We start from the raw sequence: 27,837 nt of genomic DNA, 5'->3' as shown, positions 1-27,837 counted from the left end.
ACAAAGACACGCACAGACTCTCTTGGGGATAAATATATTCATTACCTCAATTCTGATAGTAGTTTCACTGGTGTGGCCATACGTCAGAACTGAACAGATTCAATGCTTTAAATATTTGGAGTTTACCACATATCAGTTACACCCCAGTAAAGTTAGAGGAAAAATGTAAAACAATGCCACACTTTTCACATTTTTTTGTTTGGGAAAATATCATTAATTTTCATTAAAATATGTTAAATCAATATGTTATTTATTTAACAGTACGCCATATGTTAGTTTTTAGTAAATAAATATTCAGAGTTTAATACTGATCCAATGGTATCTCAGAGCAAATGAGATCACATAAAGTATTCTGCAAACTATAACATATATATAAAAAGGATTTTCTTAAGCATGAACTCAGGGGAAGTCACTGCCAAATCTCTGCTTTCAGTATCAAAATACAGAGCATGGCCCTACCTTTAGACAGATAACATATGACTTTGACCTCCACAGGAATCCTACTAAACTTCTTGGGTCCTACCTGAGAGAAATCATAGCTGAGCCCACCAGGGCAATAGTTTCTGGCACGTATCTCAACAACACCAAATGAAGTCAAAGATAAAAGAGAAAGTTTCTCTTGGGAATTTGCACTGTATCCAGTAAAGAGCTAAACAGAACCCATGAGCCAGGGACCAAATTTCTATAAAAAGAGAGGATAAGAATCCATAAGCTGTTAAGACGTTGACAGAAAGGCCAGGGCCTCTCCCCAAACTAAGGCAGGCCAAGGGCGCTGAGGACCAGGCTTCAGGCACACAGGCCAAGCCCCAGACAGGGCAGGAAAAGGTCATGGATGAACCATGAGGAAAGACCAGAGGAAAACGCTGCCCTTTCCTATTTGTCACAGTGAAAGTATTTTGGACAGTCGACATCCTGCAAGTGGAATCAGATGCTGCAAAAGGCTAGCCCTCAGCCGTGTGTGGGCTTCCCACTCGCCCCCAGCAGGATGCTGTGAGCCTTTCAATGCCCAGGGGAAGGGAGGTGGGCAGAGGGCCCCCAGTTGGGTGGCTGACACAGACCCAGACCAAGGACTATCGATAGGTCCTGGGTGGGCTGGGACCATCCCTGTCTACTTTCCTTGCCTCATCATCCCATCCCATATAGCACCGTAGCATTACAAAAACACCCCGAATTGGATGATAAATCCTAGGGTCACCCTGCAGATCAGCAATGAGTACCACTGCATTCAACTGCCATCAAACCTTTGGGCAGCAGTGCCCAGTACCTCCTTCCTCACCTTCCTTCCTTTAGCCCCTGGGATAAATGTCCCACTCAGAGAGAAACATTTCTAGGCATTTAAAAGCCCATTGTATTACCTGTACAAGTACACTATTGTTAATATTCCTCCTAACTCAAAACTTATGTGATTCTTTGATTTTGATACTTTTCTTCCCTCCTGGAGACCCCTGCATAAAACCTTCAGGCTATCATTAATTAACTCCTCTCCCTCCCAAAGATATGCCCTTGTCTTTTCTTAGCCGTGACTCACCTCTCCCCTAGGAAATAGCCCCACTATTTCCTATGATTAAATCATTTCGACATATTTCAACTCAGCAAGTATTTATTGGGCAACAACTGTGTGTTCAGCAATGTGTTAAGAGCTAAAGGCATACAGAAGAAATGTAAGCTATTATATACCATCACGTGGCTTTCAGGGTCTTTGGAAACTGGATGAATGATATCTAACACATGAAACAGATGAATAATATCATGATGAGGAGGTAATTAATGTCCAAATGGACAAGACAACTAGTGATTATTCATAGGATTCTTGCCTTTACCTCATCAATAATTGCCAGATTTTGCTTGGAGAGAAATAGTCCTCCTAGATCTCAGCCAATGTTTTCAGTGGAACTGACTCTATCACCACCTCCAGGAATGACCCCAATTAGCCTGAGCCAATCAGTATATCCCTCCTCTCGGCCAAAACAATTGGTTCTGGAATCTGTTTGTAATGCAGTCAGAACCAATAAGACGTTGAAGAAATTTTGGCCAGGGATTCTAAGAGAGCAGCTTTCCCTTTCTGTTAGAACTCTGGGGAGAATAGTGGCAGTCAACTTGCTCCATAAAGGGAAGACCTGGGTCAGCCAAGGGACCACTGAGTAAATAGAAGTAGAACCTTCAGAAGCTTAAGCAAAATGATGGAGAAATAGCGAGTCCTTGGGGACATCATTTGAGCTGCTGGATCAAACTTCATCAAATTTACTTAGGGACTTTCTGATCACATGAGCTCATAAATTCTCTTTGTTGTTTAAGCCAGTTTGAGTTGGATTTTCTGTCCATGCAACCAAGAGTTCTCGCTGATACAAGAAACCAGTGGAAGAGCTGAGTCTGGGCTAGGGGAGCCAGAAAGGATGCCATGGGAGGACAGGGAATGTGAGTTTTACTCTGAACACTGTATGATGGGATTGACAGATACAAAAGGGTTGTGGGTGGCCTGAAGAGAAGGGACAGGCAGACAAAGATGCAAGGAGGAATGCATGCAGGGTGCGGAGCCCAGCCCACCTGAAGTAGGGTGGAAGCCAGGGAGCCAGAGGGCTGAGATGTGGCCTGTGCTGATCACACTGCCCACTCTGTGTTACTGCTGTCCATGAACTTCACAACAGCAACCTGGATGGATCAACCCCGTACGGTCACCTACGTTCATTAGATCTTCAGTAGGACAAAGAATAACAAGAGTACCCCTGAGAAAATGCCTTCCTCTTCTGAGCAGAGCTCAAGTTGGGAAGTTCTTCCCATTTGCCAGTGAGTCCAAGAAATACAATAGATGGGCAGGGACTGTCCATCTGCTCCACAGCTAGTCTAGGCTGTGGTCAACAGAATAAGGTGCAAACTTCCCATGTGCCACTGTGACCTTCTGCAGGTCAAAGGAAGATTGCTTAAAGGCAGGGCTCTGGCTCTTTATTCTAAGGGCCATTCATCCTTTATAACAGATCTCTTATATAGAGAGGCAGGTAGACTTTAAACACGTACAAAGAAGCTATAAAGCCTTCTACAACACTAGTCATATGCTTTATTCAGCTAAAGAGCCCTTTCCTCAAGCCAAATATTTCAAGGGGCAGTCCTATTGAGCTCTGGAGGACCAGAACTTCACCTGCTCAGCCATCTTTGGTCCTGAGACAGTCTCTGTGTCACCTTTATGCAAACTACAAGAGTTGTACCATTCGCCCCGGAAATGGGTGAAAGCTTCTGATTGTCACAATGACTGGGGAGCACCATGGTCGTTTTGTGGATGGAGGAAGGGATGCCAAATATGCTTCCATGTTTTGGAAAGTCCCACACAAGGAAAATTCTCTTTCCTAAAATATACAGTGCTCTAGCGAGAATTGCTACCCTAGAGCTTAGAGACCTACAGTTGAAAACCAGGGTGCTGCCCATAGATCTATCACACCAGTTTCCTGCCCACACCCAACAAGATCCAGACTTGAGAGGCATTAAGGGAGATCTTGAAAAGATTAACTTATGAATAAAGGCTATTAAAATAGCTAAGATCTAGATCTTGGATCTAATAGTGAGCTGATCAAAGATTGTCAGAAAAGACCCATCACTATCATGATTAAAAAGAATAGAAGAGTTGATTATTTGTGGGGCTTCCAAAAATATCCAGAATTAGCCCACCTTCCAAGAGTGCTATGAAAATAATTCATTAGCCTAGAGTGGTTTGGGGGCCAGAGAATAAAGTAGATGTGGTCTTGGAGAAGCAGGGTACATTTAAGGAAGAGTTCAGAGAGCCTAACATCTCAGCTTTTCCCTACAGCCCTGTGTGACCATGGATATGGTATGTAGTTTCTCTGGGACACATTTTTCTTATTGGTAAAACAGAAAAATAATAATCCAAAAAAGCAGTGACCTCACAGAGCACTTATGAAGACCAGCAGTGATACAAGAAAGGAATCTAGCACCATGCCTAGCACATAATAGGTGTTCAATGCTAACAGTAATTGGATTCTGCAGATGGTGTCTGAGGGCCAGAGGAATTCAAATAGAGGGGGTCTGTGCAATCCAGTTTCCAGCATCCTCCCTTTTTTCCCAGAAAAACCTGGCTCCTGGGGCATTTTTTTCCCCTATATGAAGCGAGAGCCCAGTTTGGAATATGTCCTCTCCGTGCAGCCAAAATTGGCTTTTCCACAGCCATAACCCTGCGTGTGCATGCACACACACTGCCATCAAGCTGGCCCTGCCTAAGACCACCTGTCCCTCCCCGTAGCCTCTGGTCGGGAAGAGAAGGGGTCATCAGCCCTGCTAACTAAATCTACAGATAACAAAGTGGGCGGCACTACAAACAGCACCAGAGAGGATGGGGAAATAAATGAGAAGGGACCTGGGGAGTTTAGAAAATATGGGACAGGAAATAACGAAATGAGATTCAATGCAGAAGAATGCAAGTAACCAACTGGGGGGAGTAATCAGAAACAGCGAGGAGAGAGGAGCTGGGAAAAGCTGGGAGAGGAGATGAGGACTTAGGGGCAGTGGTGACAGGTGGCAAGTGGGAGAATGGGCAGCAAGAGGTAAGTGACAAGGGACTGATGGAAGCCTCATGGTGAGGGCCACATGGAGAAGGTGCTGATGCCGGCTGAGCTGGTGCCCTGCATCCCACCACCTGGCTGGGCCATGAGGCATTCTGTGAGGCTCATTTCCTTTTTCTTTTCTTTTTTTTTTTTTTTTTTTGTATATTTTTTTATTGGAGTTCAATTTGCCAACATATATAACACCCAGGGCTCATCCCATCAAGTGCCTCCCTCAGTGCCCAGAGGCTTACTTCCAAAGGCAAGCCTCTCACTGGAGTCACACCTTCTCCAAGAAGTCCTTCCGGACTCCTAAAGCAAGTGAGACCAGTGTCCTCACTTGTCACTCATCTGTGGCATGCAGCACCGGGTCTGATTGTGGACATCTCTGATTCCCTTACCTTCAGGGTGACCAAAACCCAGCTCTGAGGCTCACTGGTTCCTCCTGGCGTTGCCTTGAGCTAAGCCCATAGTAGGTTTTCAACAAAAAGAGGGAGAGGGGAGTGACATTATCCCAAACAACACAAGGAAGAGAAGACTTGCACTCCTTAACCCTTTACGGGTCAAGATGATTTCTGAGGCTCCTCTGTCTCTATCTCCAGACACCTCTACATTGGTGCAATTAGTCTAGTGCATCGTGTCCAGAATCAAACACACATTGTCTGTTTCACCCTTATTCAGGCCAAAACACAAACCAGAGGTCACTCAGGGTCAGGGAAAAGAGGACGAAAAATGGTCTGGGGAACACAATTAAGTGGACACCTACCCCTACCTCTCCACCTCAGTTGACGATGACTCTTCTGATTTGGCTGTAACAAGGCAGTGGCTTCTCAAAACTACAGGGGTTTCCCTGAGCTATTTGCCCCCTTTTCGCTCAAAACTTCATAATTCATCATCCCACTCAACACCGATCAGGAGAATAAGGTACAGCTCATTCTCTGGGCGCTTGAATGAGGCGCTGCAGAGAAGTCAAACTGCTGCCGGGGGCCTTTGGCAAGTGAGGCTCTTAGAAGAAAGGCAGGAGCCCTCATTAAATCCAAGAATATCACAGTTTTCACTAAACACGTGTGTTTTAAGGGATAAAAGAAGCAAATGTTGAACTTGCTTTGAGGCTTGGCTTACTTTGGCATCGGGGAACAACAGGAGGGGCAAGTTAAAAGCCCAAAGTGCTGAACAATCTCCCTCTGAGAAGCGGGTGGGACGGAGGTGTTTCTCTGCATAGCAGGTTCATTACATTCTGAGCCAACAGGATTCGCCACTATTGTGGGTCTGTGCAGAAAGCGAGCCCACGGTCTTTCCCGCTCATGTGAACCCACAGTATTCCAACACTGCTCACTCCCGGGGGTGAGCAGTGGGAGAGACAAGGCATGAGCTGGTGATGCAGAGCCCCAGGTCCCGATGCCAGCACTTCCCATCTCTGGTACCGTAGGGGTGTCACACCTGAGCCTCCCTGGGCCTCTGCTTTCAATGATAAGATTGAACTCAGAAGGTCCCCTCACACTGAAAGATCTCTTACTTCATGAAAGCTAGGAGTTTTCTTAGCAATTCATCCCAAAGCACTGGCCTTTCAGTCATTCTACCACAAAAGTAATTTGATGGGCTGCAAAGCCCCATTCCTCCCAGGAGTGAGCGCCAGCACAGAGTCACAGAAACTATCACCACCTAAACAGTACTATATTTCTTCTGTCTTCTTTCCCCAAGGCTCCCATCCCTGTTCTCATATTCTAAAGCTTGAAAGGATCAAAGATCCAACTCAGGATGAGGCAGCCTTCTCCAGGATGAAAAATGCAGCAGTCCTCAGCCAGCAAGAATACTTATTCAACTCTAGTACTTATCCTAACCAAGCTGATCCTGTGCAGTTGTGCAGGTCACGTACTGCACAAAGCTGGTCTCATTAAGGGGGTCCCAACCATAGAGAGGTTATCTTAGAGTTCATAGTTTGATGACACATGGCAGTCAGATGTCTTGATCTAACAAAATCATCATATTAAAACAATTTTTTAAATGGAAATAAAGCACCTTGAGGAAGGGAGACCTTTTTCTAATTGGCACAAAGATGCCAGATGGACTAGCTGTGGCCTCAGTCTTAACTCTGGATGCTGACCCATAGGAAAATAACCAGAGAGAGGACAGGAGCACTTAGTGTCTTTTCCAGTGCCCCAAAGGAAACCGGCTCTTGAGAATAGAATCGAGAAAACTCATCTACACAAGTTGTCGGTGACTAGCAAGCCAAAGCAGAATGCCTCCTGGGAATATCTGTATTTGTTAAAGGATCAAACAAAGTGACAATTTCTTAAAACTGGGTCCATGCCTTGCTCAAGCATGAAGATACCTAGTTTGGTGCCTATGGTAGAGTCAGCTCTCCAAACAGTTCACTCCACACAGACCAATGAAGGAATGCAGAACCTACTAGTGGATAGTGAAAGAACCCAGAACTCCTAAGTCTTAGCCTACAAAGAGGTCATGGCAGGCTGGAAAGCCCAACACATCCCACTCGAGTCCTTCATAAGCTTTGCACACAGGCCACACTCAGGAAGCTTCATGGATGTTCTGGAAACCAGAGAAAGCTGGAGATATACAATTTTCTAAGCTCCTTTTATTTATCCTGCAACCAAGAACATCAGAGAAGCAGTCCAGAGACTAGTCTCAGAATGTCCACCAGCTTTCACAAGGTCCAGGTTAAGGAAGTCGGAATAAGATAGGTCTGCAGTTGTCCCTCTCTTGATGTACAGCCATTTCAGAGAGCACTCCATGGGACCCTCCACCTGCTTCTGTGTTGCTCGGAAAGTTCCCTCATTCTGGCTCACCTGTCACTTCACCCACAACTTTTCCAGCTAAGGCAGGTCCAGGATGTCCTGAAGAAGCTCATAATCTAATGTCGTGTTCCCGCACTGTGAGACAACCAAAAGACTATGTTCATCAGTTGATGACGAGGCAACTCGTTGAGGTGCTAAAGGCTGAGGAAGATCCAGTCCCACACAGCAGAACTGTGACAGGGGCTTGAACGCTTCCTCCCACCCAGGACTCACAGCAGATGCCAAGGCCCATGAGGAGGGTGATGGGGGAGAGGATGGACATCTAAGGGTATCTCTGAAAAGGCTCAAATCCTTCCACCCACCTGGTGATTACACATTTTTGCGAATATAGTAAAAACAACTGGATTGTACACTTTAAAAGGGAAGCTTTTCTGGTATGAGAATTCTCTCAGTTCTTTAAAAATCATGCTGCCTACATCTCCATTTTTGCCCACAGGGAGGGCCAGCCCTGTCAGGACCCTGGAAATGCTTCCTAAAGAGTGCTTCCCCAGGAAAAGCATGCTGGTCCCGGGAGGAGACATGAAGAGATACTGACAGTCCTACTGTTCCTTCTGAATGACTTTAGCGGATCATCTAACTACTCAGAGCCCTGGCTCACAGAATGGAAGAAATGGCATCCTTCATTCTTCAGGTGAAGAGCTGATGGGGGGAGCTGTGGGAAACCCCAGCCAAGGGCGCACACGAGGCAGATGCACATCTTTGTCATCTCCTTCAGTGACAGAGTACTATTTGCATTTAGCTCTTTTCTTTCTCTCAATATTTGATGACTTGGGCATGGCTACTATGTGTGACCAGCATCTACATTGCTGGAAATAAATAAGACCAGCAAAGGGGGCTGAAAGAGAGGGGGTGAGGACTGAATTGGGTAGAGACCCTGCCAGGGTCAGAACTGTGGAGGTGTTGCCTGTAAGCGCCTAAAGCAGTTTTCTTTGTCTCTCTCATGACACCTGGTGTCCCCAGGCTCCTGAAATCTGGCCTGTGTTCTCCAGCTCTATCCCAGCTGAGCCTCTGACTCTGGACAACAATTCCATTGCTATACGGATGACAAATCTGGGACTATGTGGGCAAACACTGTCCAACTCACTCTGCGCCACATGCCTGCTGTGCTCAGTTCCCCACCCACATCCCTGACCCACCAGGGCCTCGCTGGAGGGACTGTGGCTGGCGCCCATCCAGCAAGCTAGGGGAGCCAAGGGGAGTCTGCTCAAAGACTGAAAGGAGGCTGGGAGGAGCAGGTCCCATTGATTAGGGGCAGACCGAGCTGGAGCCTCATCTCTGGCTGTGTTTCCAGCCACTCCGTCAACACATTGGGACAGATGAGGTGTTTCTGTCAATCACCGAAGATTCATGGCATCCCAACTACATCCTCCCAGGGCTGATGAGACTTCTTGGGAGACAGTCAGTGTTTCAAGAAGCTCCTTGTTCAGGGGTGGCAAAGTGATCTGGAGGAAAGGTGGCCAGAGCACGTGTGAAAAGGCGAGGGGAGCTAGAAAGCCGGTCAGGCCTCAGCGACAGCCTCACAGCCTTCTTGAGAGCCCTCTCAGCCCCAGTGACACCAGCTACAGCTGTGAAGTAGGAGGTAACATGGCCCAGCTCCCATCCCAACCAAGAGATGCCCCCAGAAACCCGGACTTTGCCCCACCTGTGGGAAGATGGGGATAAAGGCCTTGAGGCTCCTTGTTTTCGCACACATCCATGGAGACCCCAGTCTGAACCAGAGGGGCTCACAGAGAGAAGCCCTGCCCAGACTCTGCCTTCGAGCAGCTTACAGACTGGGTAACCTCCCAAGAGGCTAGGACAGAGGACTGGAAGTCTGAGAGCTACAGAAAAGTTGAGAGAGAGGGGCTTCTGGGGGAAAACCTTGCGTTTCCTAGACCTTTCTCAGAAAGAGCCAGGTCACAGGGTGAGTGTCCAGGGGCTCAAATCACAACTGGCAGAGAAAGACAAGACTTCCAACTGACCTGCTGTTCACTAGCTAGGTGAGCTTACAGGAGCCACCTCTGTTCCCTTCGCTTCTCTTCCCTTGTGCAATGAATGCAATGAATGGTGGGGGTAGATGATGTGTTAGGACCCACCCAGGGTCATGTGCTGCTTTGGTGCTTTACACTGAGTCACCTTTGTCACTACAGCATGTCCTTAGGTCCATGCAATCCTCTATTGTTGCAGCCTCCTGTCTTTGCCTGGCTCTGGGGTGCACCTGTGCACACACAGCCACCTCCCAACCCTTCAGGCCTTCTGCACACCTGCCCTGCTTTCTGACCACTTGCTTCCCAGTCAAAAACCTCACTCCTGGCTCCCGGGCTCTCCCCCAGCCAGCTGCTCCAGTTCACCTTCCTCTGAATTCTGTGTGAGATGCATAGACAAAAACTCCAGAAATATCTTGAGAATAGGGTCCATGTCTTTTTCTTTTTCTTTTCTTTTTCTTTTTTTTTTTTTTTTTTGAACTCTCGCCTGATGACCTGTCATCTAGGATGGGAGCAGCAAACATTTTCTGTAAAAGAGTAGACAGTCAATATTTTAACACTCTGCAGGCCATATGGTCTTTGTCGTAACTACTCAACTCTGCTGCTGACCTGCAAAAGCAGTCATAGACAATACACAAATAAATGAGTATAGCCAAATGCCAGTACAATTATATTCACAAAAGTAACTGGTGCAGTAAACTATGCAGGTATAGTACAGTTACAGGTTTGGTCTGCTGATCAGCCTGCCAACCGCTAATCTAGGATAGGATTTACTGATAGATACACCTCCACCTTGGTCCTTCTCTAATTACAGTGATTGTCTACTTGAAGGCTGGCTTTGTGTCTTTCAACTATTGAATCCCAGTCTAATACTGTGCCTTATATATACTACATACATATATCCAATAAACGCTTGTCCCATTACTGTTCTGATATGATGGCACAGGTTGCACATCTCATGACCTAGGGAGATCATCACTAGGACAGACCCCTGAGATATCAAGAGGTAGATGAGCCCCAATGGGAGGGTGGCCCAGAGCCGAAACCCTGCCACACAAGTTTGTACCGTGCCTGCCAGGGAACACAGGGGGAAGGCAATTGGCCTGCTGGCCTCAGCACAGCTCTTGGAGGGAACTCTTTTCTGCTACATCAAAGGGCGCACCTCCTGATCAAAAGTTTGGACCAGACACTCTGCCTCCTGGATCCATTCCTCCACCCCCTCCTACGCTTCCAACTGCTAGCTCTCCAGGGACTGGGATCAACCATAGAAGGCAGACATCTGTGGAAGTCTCCAGTGCCTTTCATCTGAACCTGTAGCACAGGCCCAATATCCACCACTACTACATTCCTTATGCTGCACAGGTAAGAAATACCATCCAGACCCATCAAGCCACTTGACTCAGGATATCCTTGCAATAGAGTATAATGTCCCCCATTCTATGAAAGATCAGCCTGAGCTCAGAGAGGCTCTGACTTGCTCCAAATCACAGCAGTAATCAGAACCGGTCCCAGGGCTTCAACATGATGAGGGCGCCACAAAAAGTTCATATGACAGAGGCCACATACAGAATGACAGAGAAGACTCTATTCTCACTGATGCATCTCAAGGGGGCAGAGGGACAGACAAATCAGAGATCATTCGGAGGAGAAACATGAGAAAAATAGAGAAACTCAAGGCCACAGCCAATGAGAAATGGATGAAGGGGTTTGATTACAGAGAAGGCCAGGGCAAGAGTATGGGTGAGGGATCATGGTATTTGGCTTGGGCAGGGCCATGGCCACCTGAGGAAGAAGTAAATATCCTTCTTAGTTCGCTGTCTGTCCGTGTGCCCCCCAAAAGAGAGCAGGGGGTGGAAAACCAAGAAACAGACCCTTAACTATAAAGAATAAACTGGGGGGGGGGGTTCCCAGAGGGGAGGTGATGGGGATTAGGGATGAGCATCAGGTGTTATATACAAGTGCTGAGTCACTATACTGTATCCCTGAAGCTAATACGACACTGTATGTTAACTAACTATAACTTAAATATTAAAAAAAAAAAAGAATCATGGTCTAAAATACAATCAGGTTCTCAGAGCATCGTTTGAATTCTTTTGCCTGCCTTTTGGAATAAGGTAGTAAATAAACATTCCTTTGTCACTTCCCATTTTAAAGAGAAAATGGTTATTACAGTGAGTTGAATAGTAACATCTAAATATTCACATCCACCTTGAACCCCAGAAAGAGGCCACTGCAGATATAATCAGTGAAGATGATGTCCTACTGGGTTAGGGCAGGCCCTAAATCCACTGACTGGTGGCCTTAGAAGAAAAGAAAGGGACACCGAGAGAAAAAAGCCACACGAAGACAGGGGCAGGGACTGGAGTGATGTGGCCACGAGCCAAGGATAGCCGCGAATTGCTGGCAACCACCAGAAGCCAGGGGAGGGCCATGGGCCAAGTCTCCTTCAGGGCCTCCAGAAGCTACCAATCCTGCTGACACCTTGACTGTCTGTGGACTCTGGCCTCTGGAACTGTGAGCAAAAACTCCTGTTGTCGTCAGCCAAGAAGTTCAGGGTAATTTATGATGGCAGCCTGAACAAACAAATACAGTTACTAACTTGGAAATACTGACTTGGAAATACTATGAGACTAATAAGCACTTCATGGAGAGGCAGTAAAATATGGAGCTTAGGAGCATACAAGATAGAGGGCACCTGGGTGGCTCAGTCGGTTAAGCATCTGCCTTCAGCTCAGGTTGTGATCCCAGGGTCCTGGGATCAAGCCCCATGTCAGGCTCCTTGCTCAGCGGGGAGCCTGCTTCTCCCTCTCCTCCCCACTCATGTTCTCTTTCTCTATCTCTGTTGCTATCCTTATATCTCTCAAATAAATAAATAAAATCTTTAAAAAGAGAAGAAGAAGAAGAAGAAGAAGAAGAAGAAGAAGAAGAAGAAGACGACGACGACACAATATGAAGCCAGACAGCCTGGGTCAGAGTCTGCCAGCAACCATTCACCAGCTATGTGACCTTGGACAGGTTATTTAACTTCCCTGTGCCTCAGTCTCCCCTCCGACAAAATAAAAAGTATCATAAAGATTTAGTGCATTAATACATGGACAGCCCTGAGAACAGAGTCTGTGTTAGGGGACAAACCTTATAAATTTTAGCTATTATGATCAACTAAAGCAGACCAGAGAATCTGAGTTTTATATTTTACTATAATCACTACTGTAACAGTGGACAGTCATTATGAGTCTCTCTTAAGTGGAAAGCACTGTACCTACCAAAGAATGTCTGATGTACATTCTAATACTTACAACAAGACCATAAAGGAGGTAGAATAATCCTCAATTTATAAGTAAAGAAACCCCGAAGCTCAAAAAGGTTGAGTAACTTGTTCAGGACCACATAGTAAGAAGTGGTGTAATCAAGATTTACACTCAGATCCACGTAACTTTAATGTCTTTCCATCATATGACACTGCCCTGCTGGGCAGGGACCAGTTCTGCTCCCCACTGTATTACCAGCCCCAGCACAACACTCAGATACTAGTAAGTGTGTCCCAAACACTCAACTGCCCTGAATATTAACATAATGGACTTCCTCTTAAGCTCAGTCCACGCAGCATAGAAAGAAGTACCCAACAGCAACGGAGCTAGACAACAATCCCCAAATGAACTGACAGATTGATGGGAACATCAGATTCCCACTGACTTATATAGCATCCTATACGGACACACAACCTTGGTGAAAATGTGTATTCTGTTACTTAGAGAAGCCAGGGCAGGTGACATTGAGACTCAGAACTCCTCTGGAGGAACTCACTACCCATTAACTTCATTAAGATTTCAGTTTTCTATGGGAAGTGGAGCAGGGAGCAAAGGTGTACCTTCTAAGATTTCATCTTGAAGCAGATTGCTAATCCTGTTCTACTCAGGTCAGGCTTAACATCTGATTGGAGGGAAGAAAGTGGATAATAAAAGCTGACTGTACCCAACATGAGAAACAAAACTAACTTCAGAAGTTCTCATGGCTTCTGGTGGATTTTCGACATGGTAAGACAGAAAAAGTCTAACCAGACAAGTGATGAGATATCTGTTGCTCAGATATAGATCAGAAGAAGAAAAATAATCTTAGGGGCATAAATATCTAATGAGCTCTCTCAGGGTACAAGACTTGTATGAATCACCAGGGTTACAGGACTAAGGCCATCCCTACACTTGTGGAGCTCTGTGTCTGGTGGGGAAACAGACATGAAAATAAATCATTATGCAAGCTGGAATAGAAGAGGGAGGGAAGAAACGTAGGGGGTCAAGGTTGGCCTCACAGAAGAGAACAGGCATGACCTGAGACCCATTTCTCAGGGGACGAAAGGTCACACCAGGAGGATGGAAGAGCATGGACAAACTGTGGAGGCAAGAAGCCACACAGCAAGTGGTTTGGGGTGACTGGAGCCTCAGGTGTGTGTCTGGGGTCAAGTAAGTTGAAGAGACCTTCCTGGGCAAGAGGCTAATCACAGCAACCTGCTACAGCACGCATAAGGAGTGTGAATATGATCTCAGGTGCTTGGAAGCCACTGCAAGATTTTAAATAAGGGACTGACTTGATCTGATTTGCATGGAGAGAGGCCATCCGAATACAGTATGAAGATGGTTAGGAGGGCACAATCTAGGGGCCAGTTAAGAGATACTGTAATAATGGAAGGGGGGATACTGAGTGCTGGAATTGGGGTGGTGGCTTTGGAGAAGGACAGGTGGAAACAGAGGAAAAAAGACTGACATGACTTGGTCTCCACATCAATGAAATCGGAAGGGAGACATTGATGGCTCCCAGATTCTGGCATGGTTGAGAAGGAGAATGGTTAAGACAACCCTCAAGATACAGAATCAAGAAGATATGAGATTGACAGAGAAGATGCTGAGTTCAACTATGAACATGCTGAGTTTGAGATCTTCCTGGACATCCAGGTATGTGTGGCCAAGAGACAGGCAGAGGAGCCTGAAGCACATGGCAGAGGTCATATACGAACATCTGAGAGTTGGGACGCCTGGGTGGCTCAGCGAATGAGCATCCACCTTCGGCTCAGGGCGTGATTCCGGGGTCCTGGGATGGAGTCCTGCATTGGGCTCCCTGTGAGGAGCCTGCTTCTCCCCCTATATCTCTGCTTCTCTCTGTGTGTTTTTCATGAATAAATAAATAAATAAATACTTTTTTTAAAAAAAAAGCATCTGAGAGTCATCATATGCATGTAAATAGTAACCCGGCCATGGTGCCATCAGCAAAACTGTCCAGAGAGTTTGAAGAGAAGGGTAAAGGGATGAGCACTGGGTGTTATTCTGTATGTTGGTAAATTAAACACCAATAAAAGATAAATTCATTATAAAAAAAGAGAGAAGGGTAAAGGGAAAAGGAGGAAAGGAGCTGAAGATAGAACCTGAGAACACTGCTGCACAGACGGAATATAAGGGGGAGGGAGCACATGAGAAGGAATAAGGATGCCCAGAGAAGCACAGCAAATGTAGGGACAAATCAGGTTACGACCCTGGAAACCTTCGGAAGAGAAAAACACCAAGTCAGAAGTGGTCAACTGTGTCAAATGCAAAAAAAGATCAAGTAAAAACAGTTGAAACTATCTCTGATTTCACTGAATAGAAATATTAAACAAAGTTAAATAATATAGAGCACATTACCATAGTTCCCAAAATTCAGCAGACATTTGGTAAATGGTGGGTGGATGGATGGATAGAAGGAAGCACTTCATACTGACCACTGCCCAACCTCCCCAACTAAACTCACTGTCTGCATCATGGGTTGTATTTGTGATGGTTTTTTCCAGACCAGAGAGACAAAGGTGACCTCAGGGCATCCATTCCAGGCTGTCATATAGTCCATCTACCTACATCTACAGAAATAAAAAGAAATGTCCAGCCCATAGAATAACAAGAAAAAAATTCATAGCTATTTTACCAAGAAGGGTCTTCCAAAGGTCATTCCATCTATCCCCCTGCGTCTGGCAGTATGTCAAGAGTAATATTTAACGCACGCCATCAGTAACATAAAGAAACCCACATATGCATGCATCCAAATCAGACTTGCCAGAAGGAAGGGAGGAGTAGTTTTGCGTCTTACCCTACCACCTCTTGCATCTGGCGGGGGGAACGGAAAAACTCGTCATCAGCCTAGCTGCTGCCCCTGGAGCCAACAGCATAACCACAGAGCCAAGTCTCTGTGAAATGCATCAGATCAAACTCAATGATCAATAATAAAATCAACAGCCTTCTCAAAGCCAAAGGGGTTGAAATTCAGAAAGGGCAATCCTGTAATTTCTCCTGGGGCCATACAGCACACTCATTTTTGTGAGATTTACAGCTTTAACCAATTCTCCGGGTGCAGGACAATGTTACAGAAGTCAAACCTTTTGACAAGGTAAGAGGCCAGGGCCAGGGGAATAATGATATAATAATTAGAGGGGCTCATGGACCCCTCAGTCCCCTACCCCCATGAACTCTAACAAGAGAAATCCAAACTGCTTACGAGGGTAACCAATCAAACCAGAAAATCCAACAGCCATACAGTTCAGCTGGAAGAATGTTCCTTTATTAAACAAACAATGTGTCTGGAACACTTTGGGTCTCATTGTTCCATTCCAGGCTGGAGACCGAAGCTATAGAAATAAATTAGCAATTTCAATAATGCTCATCCTGGGCTGACTCTGCTGGCAAATTGAGACTTCCTGGCAGTGGCCAAGAATCGAATTAACTCTTTCTGGCTATAGTTAGAGGTGGGTGGCTGGGGAGGCCCAGAAAGAGATTTCAAAATGTAAACCACTAGTGAAAGAGGAAGGCTGGATGGCACTAAGTACAAACGTGCTGCCTTTTCTTCAGGGGTCTTTAAGAGTGGGAAGGAAAGGAATAGGCAAAAACATCTCTAGGCTGAGACAGAGACTTTATGACAGCAATCCCAGTAGACCCTGACCTGCATCTCCTCAGTCAGTATAATCTATCACTTCTCCTTTGGTCTGAAAGAAATAATGCCTCTCCCCAACTCAAGCTTCCATCAGGGACCCAGGTTCACTAGAAGGAGGTGGATGGACCCCACGAGGCTGTGGTCTGCATTTTACAAATGGGAAACTCAAATTTGGAGTTATTTCCTGGGACCACTTGACTTGAGAAACCTACTGTGCTAGATCTTCTCCACTTCTTATGGAAGGGCATTTGAAGAGCCATGGCCCTTAATCATACCTTCAAATGGCAAGGCCAGGATCTGCACTCCTCCCCACAGGCATGGAGCAGGGACCATGCCAGCTTCGGGACCTGGCCCGCTGGCTGGACAGAGGACAGAGGACATTCACAGCTTGGTCAGACATCAGAGGGACTGGTGGCCAGAGCTAGCCTAGCCATGTGACAGGTCTTCTTTTCCAAGCTTCAGAGGAAACCAACATCAAAGCTAAGAGAGGCATTAGCTGGGTGGTCTAAGAGAACAATTAGAGAACAGGAAGGAGAAAGGAGAGCGCCTGGTCGCCCACATCCCCAAACAGAGCCGTCTTTGTTTTCCTGACGCAAAGTCCAGCAGCAAACGCAGGTCCCAAGGAAAAGGCCATGACTTTGCTTCCACTGGGGTCAGGGGCTATAGTACTGCGATCTTCAGAGCCACTCAGGGCTGTCCACCAGAGAGACAATAGGCAAAAGGAAAATTCTCTAGAAGATGGTGAGGTTAAGAGCTGGAAGGGGAGGCAGGAGAGCACAGGGAGGGTGCACATGGGCAGAGGCATCTCCTTGTGGCTTCCCTGCTAGAGGTCCACAGGATCCCCTTATTACCAAGGAGTGTCAGGTCCCTAGCACACACCCTGCTGAAAACCACGGAGGCCACCGCCTGTGCGTCGACCTCCAATCTCAGAGCGGCTGGCTTCCCCCTTCCCTGGCTTCCTGTCAGCAGCTGGGTGCTGAAAATGGAGATCAGCTAAATATCTGAGGCTCATACACAGCCCACTCTGACTCCAGCGCAGTCCACCCCAGGAAGAAGACGCACACACCCCAGGGGTAGGTCCACCTACTGTATGGATGAGCCAGACCTGGGGAAGCCCTCTGCCCCAGAGCTTACTCATAAACTTACAGCCACTCTGCACACTCATGGAAACGTCACTTAGCAGTTCGTTTCACGTGCATCCTGAGTAATTTCTCTTGCTCAGTCATCAACACTGTCAACTGGAAATAGCACAAAGACTTGAGTAGCCTTGTATGTGCAGATGTCTGCTTAGCTGTTGGATCTCTGGCTGTTCTGCAGGACTCTCTTTGAATTTGGAGAAGACAGCCCTGCGGAGAAGCAGTGCGAGCCCTGGGCTGGGAGCTCAGGTCCTCACTTCAAGCTCCTGCTTTCCTACTGCCCGAATCAGGGCCTTGGCAAGACACATCACCTTGCCCCATAGAAGCAGGAGGCTGGATACAGTGACTAATATCACAGGTCATTTCTAGCTCTGATATCTTTTTTTTATTATTGCACTTTAAATGATGCCAAGTATTTATAATAAATAATTATAATGGCAAACATTGATTGACCACGGCCTTTTACCTAGGCAAAATGTTTGAGCTCTGTAACCCTGTGCCTACATGGGGAAATTTGGTTGAGGCTGTAAATCTTATAAACGTGAGTGCACCACATCGGCCCAGGAAAAAAATCACAAGATTCCTCTCTCTGAATGTCAACCCATGAGTGGCAGACACTTCTCTAAACCCTGCGCTGACTTATACTTCTCACAGCCCTGGTGAGGTTATATTACGACCACCATTTGTCAGAGAAAGAAAAAGAGGCACAGAACAGTTTAAAATGCGGCCCAAGGTCACACAGCTGGTAAAAAATGGAGCTAATAAACCCTAGTCATCTATATCCAGACCCTAAACACTGAACTTGACAATCTATGGCCTAACCGACAGTCAATAAAGGGAAGGGTGAAGGGTGTTCTGGCTTGGGGGGGGAGGGTGTATGTGTGTGTGTATGTGTGTTTATTTATGTGTTTATTTTATTTTATTTTATTTAGAGAGTGAGTGAGGAAGTGTGTGAGTGGGGTGAGGGGCAAGAAGAAGAATCCCAACTGAGCATAGAGCTCGATGCAGGGCTCGATCTCACGCCTGAGATCACGCCCTGAGTCGAATCAAGAGACGCTCAACCAACTGAGCCATCCAAGAGCCCCTAGGGAAGGGCATTCTGAATCCAGGCCTCTCACCAGTCAGGGTGCCCAGCAACACTTGCTCACAGCCAAGATGGACAGTGATTCTGTAGCTGCCACCACAAGGACATTGTAAAATTCATGAGAGCAGAGGATGAAATCACTGGCATCTGTTCTGAACATGAGAGAAGCTCCAGTTTCACAAGTGTCATCTTCACCTTGTCTCCCTGAGCAGCCTCGTGTGCAGACAATATGAATGCCAGCCAGATGCATACCTGAGAACCTGTCCTGCCCAACCCAACCCACCCTACCCCTCCTTCCTGCTGCTCTAATTGCAAATACCTCCTGATGAAAAGCAATCACAGCTTGGTGGCAAGGTGGGGTCACTGAGACCCGGAGGCCATCTCTATCCTCACCCAGGGCAGCCCACACTTTCTGCACCATTCCAGAGGTGGTGAACAGGCAATATCAACACACAAGCCAGGAAACTTCCTGAGAGCCAGGTGAGGGTGTCCAGCCTGCTTTGGGAGGGTGCTTCCACCTCGCCGAATAGTCTCCATTGGAGGGAAACAGCAATCACTCATAGCCCTTCTCTCCAATCCATGATCTAGGACAACACACTGGGCCTGCAGATTGCTCTAGAACATCTGGACAGAACATGGACCAAACAAAAGTGAAAGGAAGCCAGCAGGCAGCCCCGCAAACCCACCCTCTCCCCCCAGCACAGTGAAGGACAAACAACCCCAAGGCAGGGCCATGGATGAAGAGCAGAAAGGACCCAAAGAAGAAACAATACCTTCCCATCCACCACCATCAGAACCATGTTCAAAAATCTGGTTCCGATTTGCTGCAGCCAGCCATTGCCTTGATTCTACCAGAAAGCACTACATTCTTGCTCTACTATTTCATCTCCCTCTGGTCCAGTCTGCTCTGGCCCCATGTCAGATTAATATTCCTATTCCATGGAAGCCGGACGAAATTTCCTCTGGTGGGGTTGACCTCTCCAGTTGGCCCCAGCTGCCTGGAAGCTTACAAAGCCAGTGGCAGCCACCACCCCTTCCCCAGTGCTGGGGTCCGGAAGTGTAAACACTCTGGGCGGCCTCTGACTCACACAGAACATTATTAGGGAAGAGCGAGGCTTTACAAGGTGTCAGAGCTTTCACCAAGCCTTCAGGTTGGGTGAGCTGATGTCAGGCTTTTGCAGAGAGAGAACAACTGAAGGGAAAATGCACTAAAGAAACCATGCTATGTCTGAGGTTCATGCTTACTGACTAATGACCAGGGCTGAGTAAAGGGAAATGGCCGTAAGCAAATATAATACCTAGTATTTATAGGGCAACTTACCATATGTCAGGCACTGTGCTAAAGATTTTATTTATTTCTTAAAATATTTTATTTATTTGACAGAGAAGAGAGAGAGAGAGAGAGAGAGAGAGAGAGAGAACAAGCAGGGAGAGTTGCAGAGGGAGAGGAAAAAGCAGGCTCCCCACCAAGCAGGGAGCCCAAGACCCTGAGATCACAACCTGAGCCAAAGGCAGATGCTCAACTGACTGAGCCACTCAGGTGCCCCTGTGCTAAAGATTTTAAATGCATTATCTCATTTGATTCTCTCAATAAATGCAGAAAGTAGACTCAATTTTTTCCCCACTTCACAGGTGAAAAAAAGTGATCCCATGAAAGGTTTGATAATGTGCTCAGGGGGTCGGTAAGTGGCAGAGCTGAGGCTTGAACCCAAGCAGTCTAAATCCAGAGTTCAAGCCCTTAACCACTGAGCACATTACCAGCATGGTCTATGTTCTTTGGAACATCCCTTTCAACCATGCAGTCCTTAATGAGCAACACTGGGGATGACTGTAAGGGTTGTGCAGTGGCTAATTAAGACCCTGAGCCAGTACAGTCCTGCCTCCATCTGACTTACAGACCCCAACTGAGAATCAACACATAAGAAATGGGCAGCAGTCTGTCAAGGCTGACTCCATCCAAAGCCAGAGCAAACTTTCCTGTGTCTTTCTGGAGACATATGCCATTGCCCCCTCCATGAACAGGAACTGCCAGTAGAAACTACAGACCCTATCATCTGGTAGATGCCTACCTGGGACTCAGGACCTGCATTTTAGGAGGAGAGGCCCTTCCCAGCCTACAAACCTAAGCCACCCTGATCCTTCCATGCAAGTTGAAAAGCAAAAAGGAAAAGTAGGTGTTCAAATATCTGTACACCCATGTTCTTAGCAGTATTAGTATGGAAGCAACCCAAATGTCTGTTGACAGATGAATAAGTAAACAAAAATGTAGTCTCTACATACAATGGACTACTAGTCAGCCTTAAAAAGGAAAGGAATCTGGGGCACCTGGCTCGCTCAGCAGCTGAAGCATGCTTGATCTCAGGGTCATGAGTCTAAGCTCATATTGGGTGTGGACATTGCTTAAAAATAAAATCTTTATTTAAAAAAATGAAAAGGAAGGGAATTCTTACACCTGCTACAACATAGATTAACCATAATTACATTATGCTAAGTGAAATAAAAGGACACAAAAGGACAAATTCTGTATGATTCCACATATATGAAGTCCCTGGAGTAGTAAAGTTCGTTGAGTCAGAAAGTGGAATTGTGGTTGTCTGGGGGTGGGGGTGGGGAGATGGGCAGGTAGTGTTTAATAAAACAGAGCTTCTGTTTGGGAAAATGAGAAAGTTCAGAAGATGGATGGTGGTGATGGCTATACAACAATGTGAATGCATTTTATGCCACAAAACTGTACACTTAAAAATGGCTAGCATGGTACATTTTATGTTATGGAAAACTGTATGGATAGTCCTATGTACATTTCACCACAGTTACAAAAAATTATGTGATGTCTCCTGCTGACTCTAACAGCAATTAAAGGGGGAGCCTGGGTAGCTCAGCTGGTTAAGCAACTGCCTTTGGCTCAGGTCGTGATCCCAGGTTCCTAATATTCACAAAATCCACAGATGGTAAGGAGCTATGTTCACTAGCCTCAAACCCCAATAAAATGTAATGATGGATTCACAGAAATCCAGGACAGTGAAAGTTAAATCTTCCAATATTCAATTATTTAGGTAAGTAACCCTAACCTGATACAGCAGCACCCTCAGTAAAAATGTATGATTCCAAGCAGAGCATGCACAGAGGGCTGAGACCAACCAGAGAACCCACTACTTCCCCAACGCCTCCCCACAGCCCTGCAGCAGCCCATTCCCACCAGTGTCCAGGGACATGCAGGCAACCGTCCCCAGGAGGCCCAACAAGCCATACTGCTGAGTCATAATTCGTTTGCTCTCTTTAGACATTTTCTTAGTCATTCAACCAATGATTATGCACACCTTCTCTATGCCAAACACTATGTGAAGCTCTGGAAACAAGGAAGGAGGTGGAACAGAATGAAGGAGGAGGAGCAGGGGACCTAAGGTCTTTTGAACATTGCAATTCGCCCAGGACAGCTCTAAGCTCTTCACAAGCATTATCTTCTGTATACCTCACATAAACCCTGGGAGGTGCATACTACAGATAAGGCTCTTTTTCTTTTTTTTTTTTCTTTTTTTTTTCTTTTTTTTTTAAGATTTATCTTAGACGGAGGAGAGGGGCAGAGAAGGAGGAGAAACAGTCTGAAGCAGACTCCGTGCTGAGCACAAGCCCCACATGAAGCTCAATCTCATGACCTGAGCCAAAACCAAGCATCAGATGCTTAACCAACTGAGCTACCCAGATGACCCCCTCCTTTTTTAAAAAAATGTAAATGCAAACTCCTAATGAAGGAGATAAAGCTTCGACACTTACACAGGGATTTAGATCTAGACTTGCCTGGCCCCTAAGCAGGAGTCCTTAACCACTCTTCTATACTGCTCATGCCCAGAAATGCAGAAATTAATGCCACATGACCCCTGACCTCAAGAAGTGCACATGCTTCTGGGAAGAGCAGGACAGGAGCAATCATACTCCAAGAAGAAATGTGCTAAACTGCAGGCCAGCGTACGGATTGAGCCCCCAGGAGTCATGACAGAAGTCAAGATCACTACACAAGGATGGGACTCTTAGACTCTAAATGTCTTGTGTCTTTTTCTCCTTCCCCCACCTGTGGCTTTCTTGGGAACCAGGACCATGTGTCCTCTTCTCCACAGTCCTTCCCTTGTCATGCCACACTGACGGTGCCGGAGTTGGGATGTGCTGGCCACCAGACAGATAACTCAGGAATGACAAAGTGGGGTTCCCAAGCAAAGGGAAAATGAAGCCTTTTTAGATCAGGGCCTAATGAGAAGTAAAGCCTTCTTAAAGGGGGACAGTGACTCTTCATGGTTTGCAGAGTTTCACTTAGCCAAGCAGCCCTCCATGGCCCTTCTCTGCCTCCTGGTGGCCTGGAGGACTCCGGGGGCAATTGTGTAAATAATGCCCTGGGACTAAGAGTTGAGACGACAGAGGACAGAGGCTCAGAGGCCGTGTGTCTGTGGACAAGCAAAAGCAGGTGCACAGACGGAAAATAGGACTCATTAAGTCTGTGCCTTCTCTGGTCGGTGGCCCTGGGGGCTTAAAATTCCATTCTTTTTTTTTTTTTTTTTTTTTGGTGTTTTGTTTTTTTAATTTTCTGCCTAGACCTGCAACTTGGGAAAAACAAATCTGCCCAGAGGTGGTAATTCTCAACAGTACTGAGTCCTTAGCAGCATGGAAAATCTCCCTCAGAGGTCTGGAGAGAGTGGCAAGGCCTCTTGTGGTTGCAGAGCTCATTTCCCTATCATGACAGCTGCTCTAGATACTCGCAGCCTCAATGCTGGTGCACAGGCCAGAGGAGAATGTGCTTCCAGCTGGTCACACTGGAATAGCATCAGGCAACAGAACAAGCCCTGCCTTAGACCTGCCTGGGAATCCCTCAGGGGAGAGCCTTCCACCCAGAGCCCAAGGCAGAGGTGTGCATGTCAGAACAGATTGATGGAATGCTCTGTATTTATAAATACCTAATCTGAAGTTAATGATTTTTGAGTGGCTCTAACTTCTAGGATTTTCCCCAAGACACACATTAGTGTGGAAGATAGAAAGACCTCAACCCAGCAACCACTTCTCAAGCCCTGTGTTAAAGACCAGGGAGCAAAACTGGACTTCTTTTTTCTAAAATTCTGATTCTTGTGATATACATTCAAGCAATATCTACCTTTTCTTTGATTTAAGATATATGTACATGAAAAGCCTGGTAGCTATATCTGATCACACCCTACATTCTGTACTTTCATCATTGGCAAGATGGCATGGCCAAGTGGGGTTCTTCCTTTGCCAAACAGCTTTTCCTTGTTATTTGGAAATGAGATGAAAACTTAGTTCCTCTTACTGTCTTTCCTATGGTCAAAGGGATAGCCCACAAACAAAGAAATTCAAGAGTTACTAGATATTCCATGATATTCTGCTTTAAAAATTTATACCTAGAGCAGACATCTCAATAATAGAAATTCTCCATTATAACATTTCCACAAGTTTTAAGTTCTATAAACTTGTGAAGTTCTATAAACTTATAAAGCATCAACCATAATTCCTATTTGGCCATCTAATAGATAATAAACTCCATATTTTATTTCCTTTAATCTCATCTGCTCAACCAAGGGATTTCCACTGTCCTTTCTCTCTCTGTTTATTAAATAATAAACCACTGGGTACTTAAAATTACTAAAATGAAGTAATTTGACTTATATTCTACTCTGGACAAAAAGTTTTCCCATGTTTATTTGAGGATAGACTAGATCAGTGGTTCTCAAAATGTGGTTCTGGAACAAGCTGCATCAGCAGCATCTGGGAATTCATTAGGAATACAAATTTTCAGGCCCTGAGACTAACTGAATCAGAAACCCTCAGGGTGAGGGATGAAAAGCTGTGTTCTCAACAAGTCTTCCAAAAGTCTCAATTTCAGGTAAGATGACATAAGCACACTCTCTGCTTCTCTTCTTCTGAATAAAACCCAAAGAGAAGGTATGGAGCAGCTACCTGAGAATTCTGCAAAGTGAACAGTAGTAGGCAGACTGAGGAAGAAGAAGGGAGTTTAAATGAGTACCAAACTGGTGTCTTTCTCCATCAGTATCCTCCCAGCTTAGACTCAAAGTGGTCCAAAAGCCAGATGTGGGGGTCATCAGCATCACAAAGAGCCCCAAGAGAAGCCCTCTAGTTTTGACTGGAGAAATAAAAAAGGAGTCTCTTAACACTCAGAGAGAATGGAAGAAAACTCTATTTATTTTCTTCATTCTTTTTTTTAATATTTTTTAATTTTTTATTTATTTATGATAGTCACAGAGAGAGAGAGAGAGAGAGAGAGAGAGGCAGAGACATAGGCAGAGGGAGAAGCAGGCTCCATGCACTGGGAGCCTGACGTGGGACTCAATCCTGGGTCTCCAGGATCGCGCCCTGAGCCAAAGGCAGGCGCTAAACCGCTGCGCCACCCAGGGATCCCCTTTCTTCATTCTTTTGCACCCTATCCTATGGGCCCATAGAAGTCTAAGAGAAAGGAATGTTCAAAAAAAAAAAAAAGAGAGAGAGAGAGAAAGGAATGTTCTCCTCTGAATACAGGAGATAGGCCTCCAAAAGGGGGGAACAAACTCTTGTTGCTGCCTCTCTCTGTGTCCTCCCACCACTTGGTCCCAGATACAGGTGCAATTGTAGGAAGTATGTGGCAAAGGAGGGAAAGCAGATTCCAAGGTTTCTGGGGGGAAAAGGTGACAAAGGGATCCTGGCAAACTAGAAGACACAGAAAGATCATGGAGAGAGAGGAGCACAGCAAAGTGACCCCATAAGGCTGTTCATGAATTCCTTCACTTACCCCTGGGCTCCATATGCACACATCTAAATAGCATGCTACATACTTTAAAGACTAAATTGTGTGGTAGACCACTGCCCGTTTCCCAAACTGGCCACTTGGTAGCATCTGCAGGACAGATCCAAATAGCACAAGGCTTTGAAAATGAAACTGATATTGAAACCACGGCCCACAGAGTTCTGGTCAGAACTTGTAGCCAAAGCCAATTAGATCAATTGCTTGCTAAAACACAAATAGGATTTAAACAAGACCCAGAGTCTCGTAATAATGAAAATGTCCAGGATACAATCAGAAATTACTAAGCATATAAGAAACCAGGAAATGTCTTTATGGAAAAAGACAACAGATGTCAAGTTCACAAAGATACTAAATATCTGACAAACACTTTAAAGTAGCTATTATAAAAAATGCCTCAAGACAGGACACTCTTGAAATACATTGATAGAAAATTTCAGCAAAAAAGCAGAAGACATAAAAATGAACTCAACAGAAATTTCAGGAAAAAATACACTAACTGCAATCAAAAGCTCACTGATAGGCTCAATAACAGAATGCGGGTGACAAAATGAAGAAAGTCCTTCAAAAAATCAATAGAAATCATCCAATCTGAACAACAGAGAAAAAAAATGATTGAAAACACAAACGGAACCTCAGAGACCTATGGGAAATTGCCAAAAAAGATCTAACATTAATGCCACCAAACCTCCAGAAAGACAAGACTGAGTTCAGTGCAGGAAAAAAAAAAAATTTTAACTGAAAACTTTCTCCTACATTTGGTGAAAGATATAAACATACAGATTCAGGAAGCCCAGTAAATCCCAAACACAATAAACCCAAAGAAATCCATACCCAGACAGATCATAATCAAACTGTTGACAAAACTAAAAATAAAGGGAAAAAACCACCAGAGATAAACAGGGAACAATTATGTGAATGAGTACAGATTTCTCATCAGGAAACACAAAGGCCCAGAAGATGGTAGAATAACATTTTGCAAAGGCAAAAAGAAAAGAATCATCAACCCGGAATTCTATAACCTGTAAAAATATCATTTGTAAATAAAATCTTCTCAGATGAAGGGAAAACTAAGATAATTTATTGCCAAAACACTTGCTCTAAAAGGAAATTTTTCTAAAGGAAATTCTTCAGACAGAAGAGAAATGACACCAAAAGGAAACTTAGAACATCAGGAATGAAGAAAGAGCCACAAGAATGGTAAATAGCTGTGTGAATGAAATATACAATTCTTCTCTTCTTATTTTTTAAAAATAAGTCTAGAGGCACCTGGCAGACTCAGTTGGTTAAGTGTCTGCCAACTGACACTTAAGTTCAGGTCATGATCCTGGGGTCCTAGGATGGAGCCCCCCCATCAGGCTCCCTGCTCAGCAAGGAATCTGCTTCTCCCTCCCCCTCTGTGTTCTCTCTCTCTCTCTCTCTCTGTCTGTCTCTCATAAATAAATCTTTTTTAAAAATATGTTTAGTAGTTAAAAATAAAAATTATAGCATTTCTGACAGATTTTTCAATGTATATAACTGTAATACATAAGAAAACAACAAAACAAAGGAGGAAGGGTAAAAGGACTTATGAGATGGTAAAGGTTCTACTCCTTTGAAGTAGTAAGTGAAGTGGTAAAACAATGAGTCAGAATAGACAGTGAAAAAATAAGCATATCTACCATAATCCCTAGGGCCAATAAAGCCATACAAAGAAATACATTCTCACTCTTCAGGTAATCCTGATCATGCTACAATTTGAGAACAAATGGAACACACACACACACACACACACACACACACACAAGGAACTTTCAATCTAATTGAAATCCTGATTAGTAATCACTATGATAGTAAAATTCCAGCTTTGACTGAAACAGGGGATGATTCTGTCCTAAAAATGTTCTAAACAGTGATTATAGTGAGGAATCATAGGGCCTAAGCAATGAACAAATAAACAGGCTTGTTTGTCAATTCCCCAGCAGAGTGAAAGGCAGCTCTTTTCCTTCCCTGAACCAATAATCAAGGCTGGACATCAGATCTCCAGTTTCTGAGAATCACCAGTGTTTTTTATGAGGCGACTCTGATGGGACAAACTGAGAGCATTCTTGATCACCAGTTGTGGTGGGAGGAATCCACTTGATATGTCTGGGTCTTCATTTTCCCTCCCTTTGAAGCTCTATCATTCTAGATGGTCAAAATGTAGATGAAAATGAGGAAGCGTGTTTCGTAGAAATCTAAGAGGGTTGACAACATTTTATAGAGATATTATTTGTCTCTTAAGAGAACAAAGAAATTTGACAGAAATAAATCAGGTAATTCTCTTATCTTCCTTGTAAGAAGGAGAGAAATGTTTCACCCCAGTTAATGATCTGGGGCAACTGAATATTTTTTTTTAAGATTTTATTTATTTATTCATGAGAGACACAGATAGAGAGAGAGAGGTTGAGACACAGACAGAGGAGAAGCAGGCTCCACACAGGGAGCCCGACACGGGACTCAATCCCGGGACTCCAGGATGATGCCCTGTGCCGAAGGCAGGCACCAAACCACTGAGCCACCCAGGGATCCCCGGG

The 27,837-nt window shown here is 45.3% G+C and overlaps 1 protein-coding gene across 4 annotated transcripts in view; it reads right to left on the bottom strand.

The window, feature by feature from the left end:
• ANO2 (anoctamin 2) overlaps window positions 1-27,837 on the bottom strand; it is a 343,520-nt gene that overhangs the window by 269,812 nt on the left and 45,871 nt on the right. Inside the window, exon 1 of one of the 4 annotated variants that reach the window (XM_077871353.1) lies at window positions 15,100-15,123. The exons of the other annotated variants lie outside the window; for them this stretch is intronic. Within the exon in view, the coding sequence (XP_077727479.1) occupies window positions 15,100-15,111 (12 nt within the window). The 5' untranslated portion in view covers window positions 15,112-15,123. Of the gene's footprint in view, window positions 1-15,099; window positions 15,124-27,837 lie in introns of those variants that run through there. 4 annotated transcript variants of the gene reach the window in all.

The sequence above is a fragment of the Canis aureus genome, chromosome 25, assembly GCF_053574225.1.
Source record: "Canis aureus isolate CA01 chromosome 25, VMU_Caureus_v.1.0, whole genome shotgun sequence".
Lineage (NCBI taxonomy): Eukaryota > Metazoa > Chordata > Mammalia > Carnivora > Canidae > Canis > Canis aureus.
This window is presented reverse-complemented; position numbering and strand designations above follow the sequence as displayed.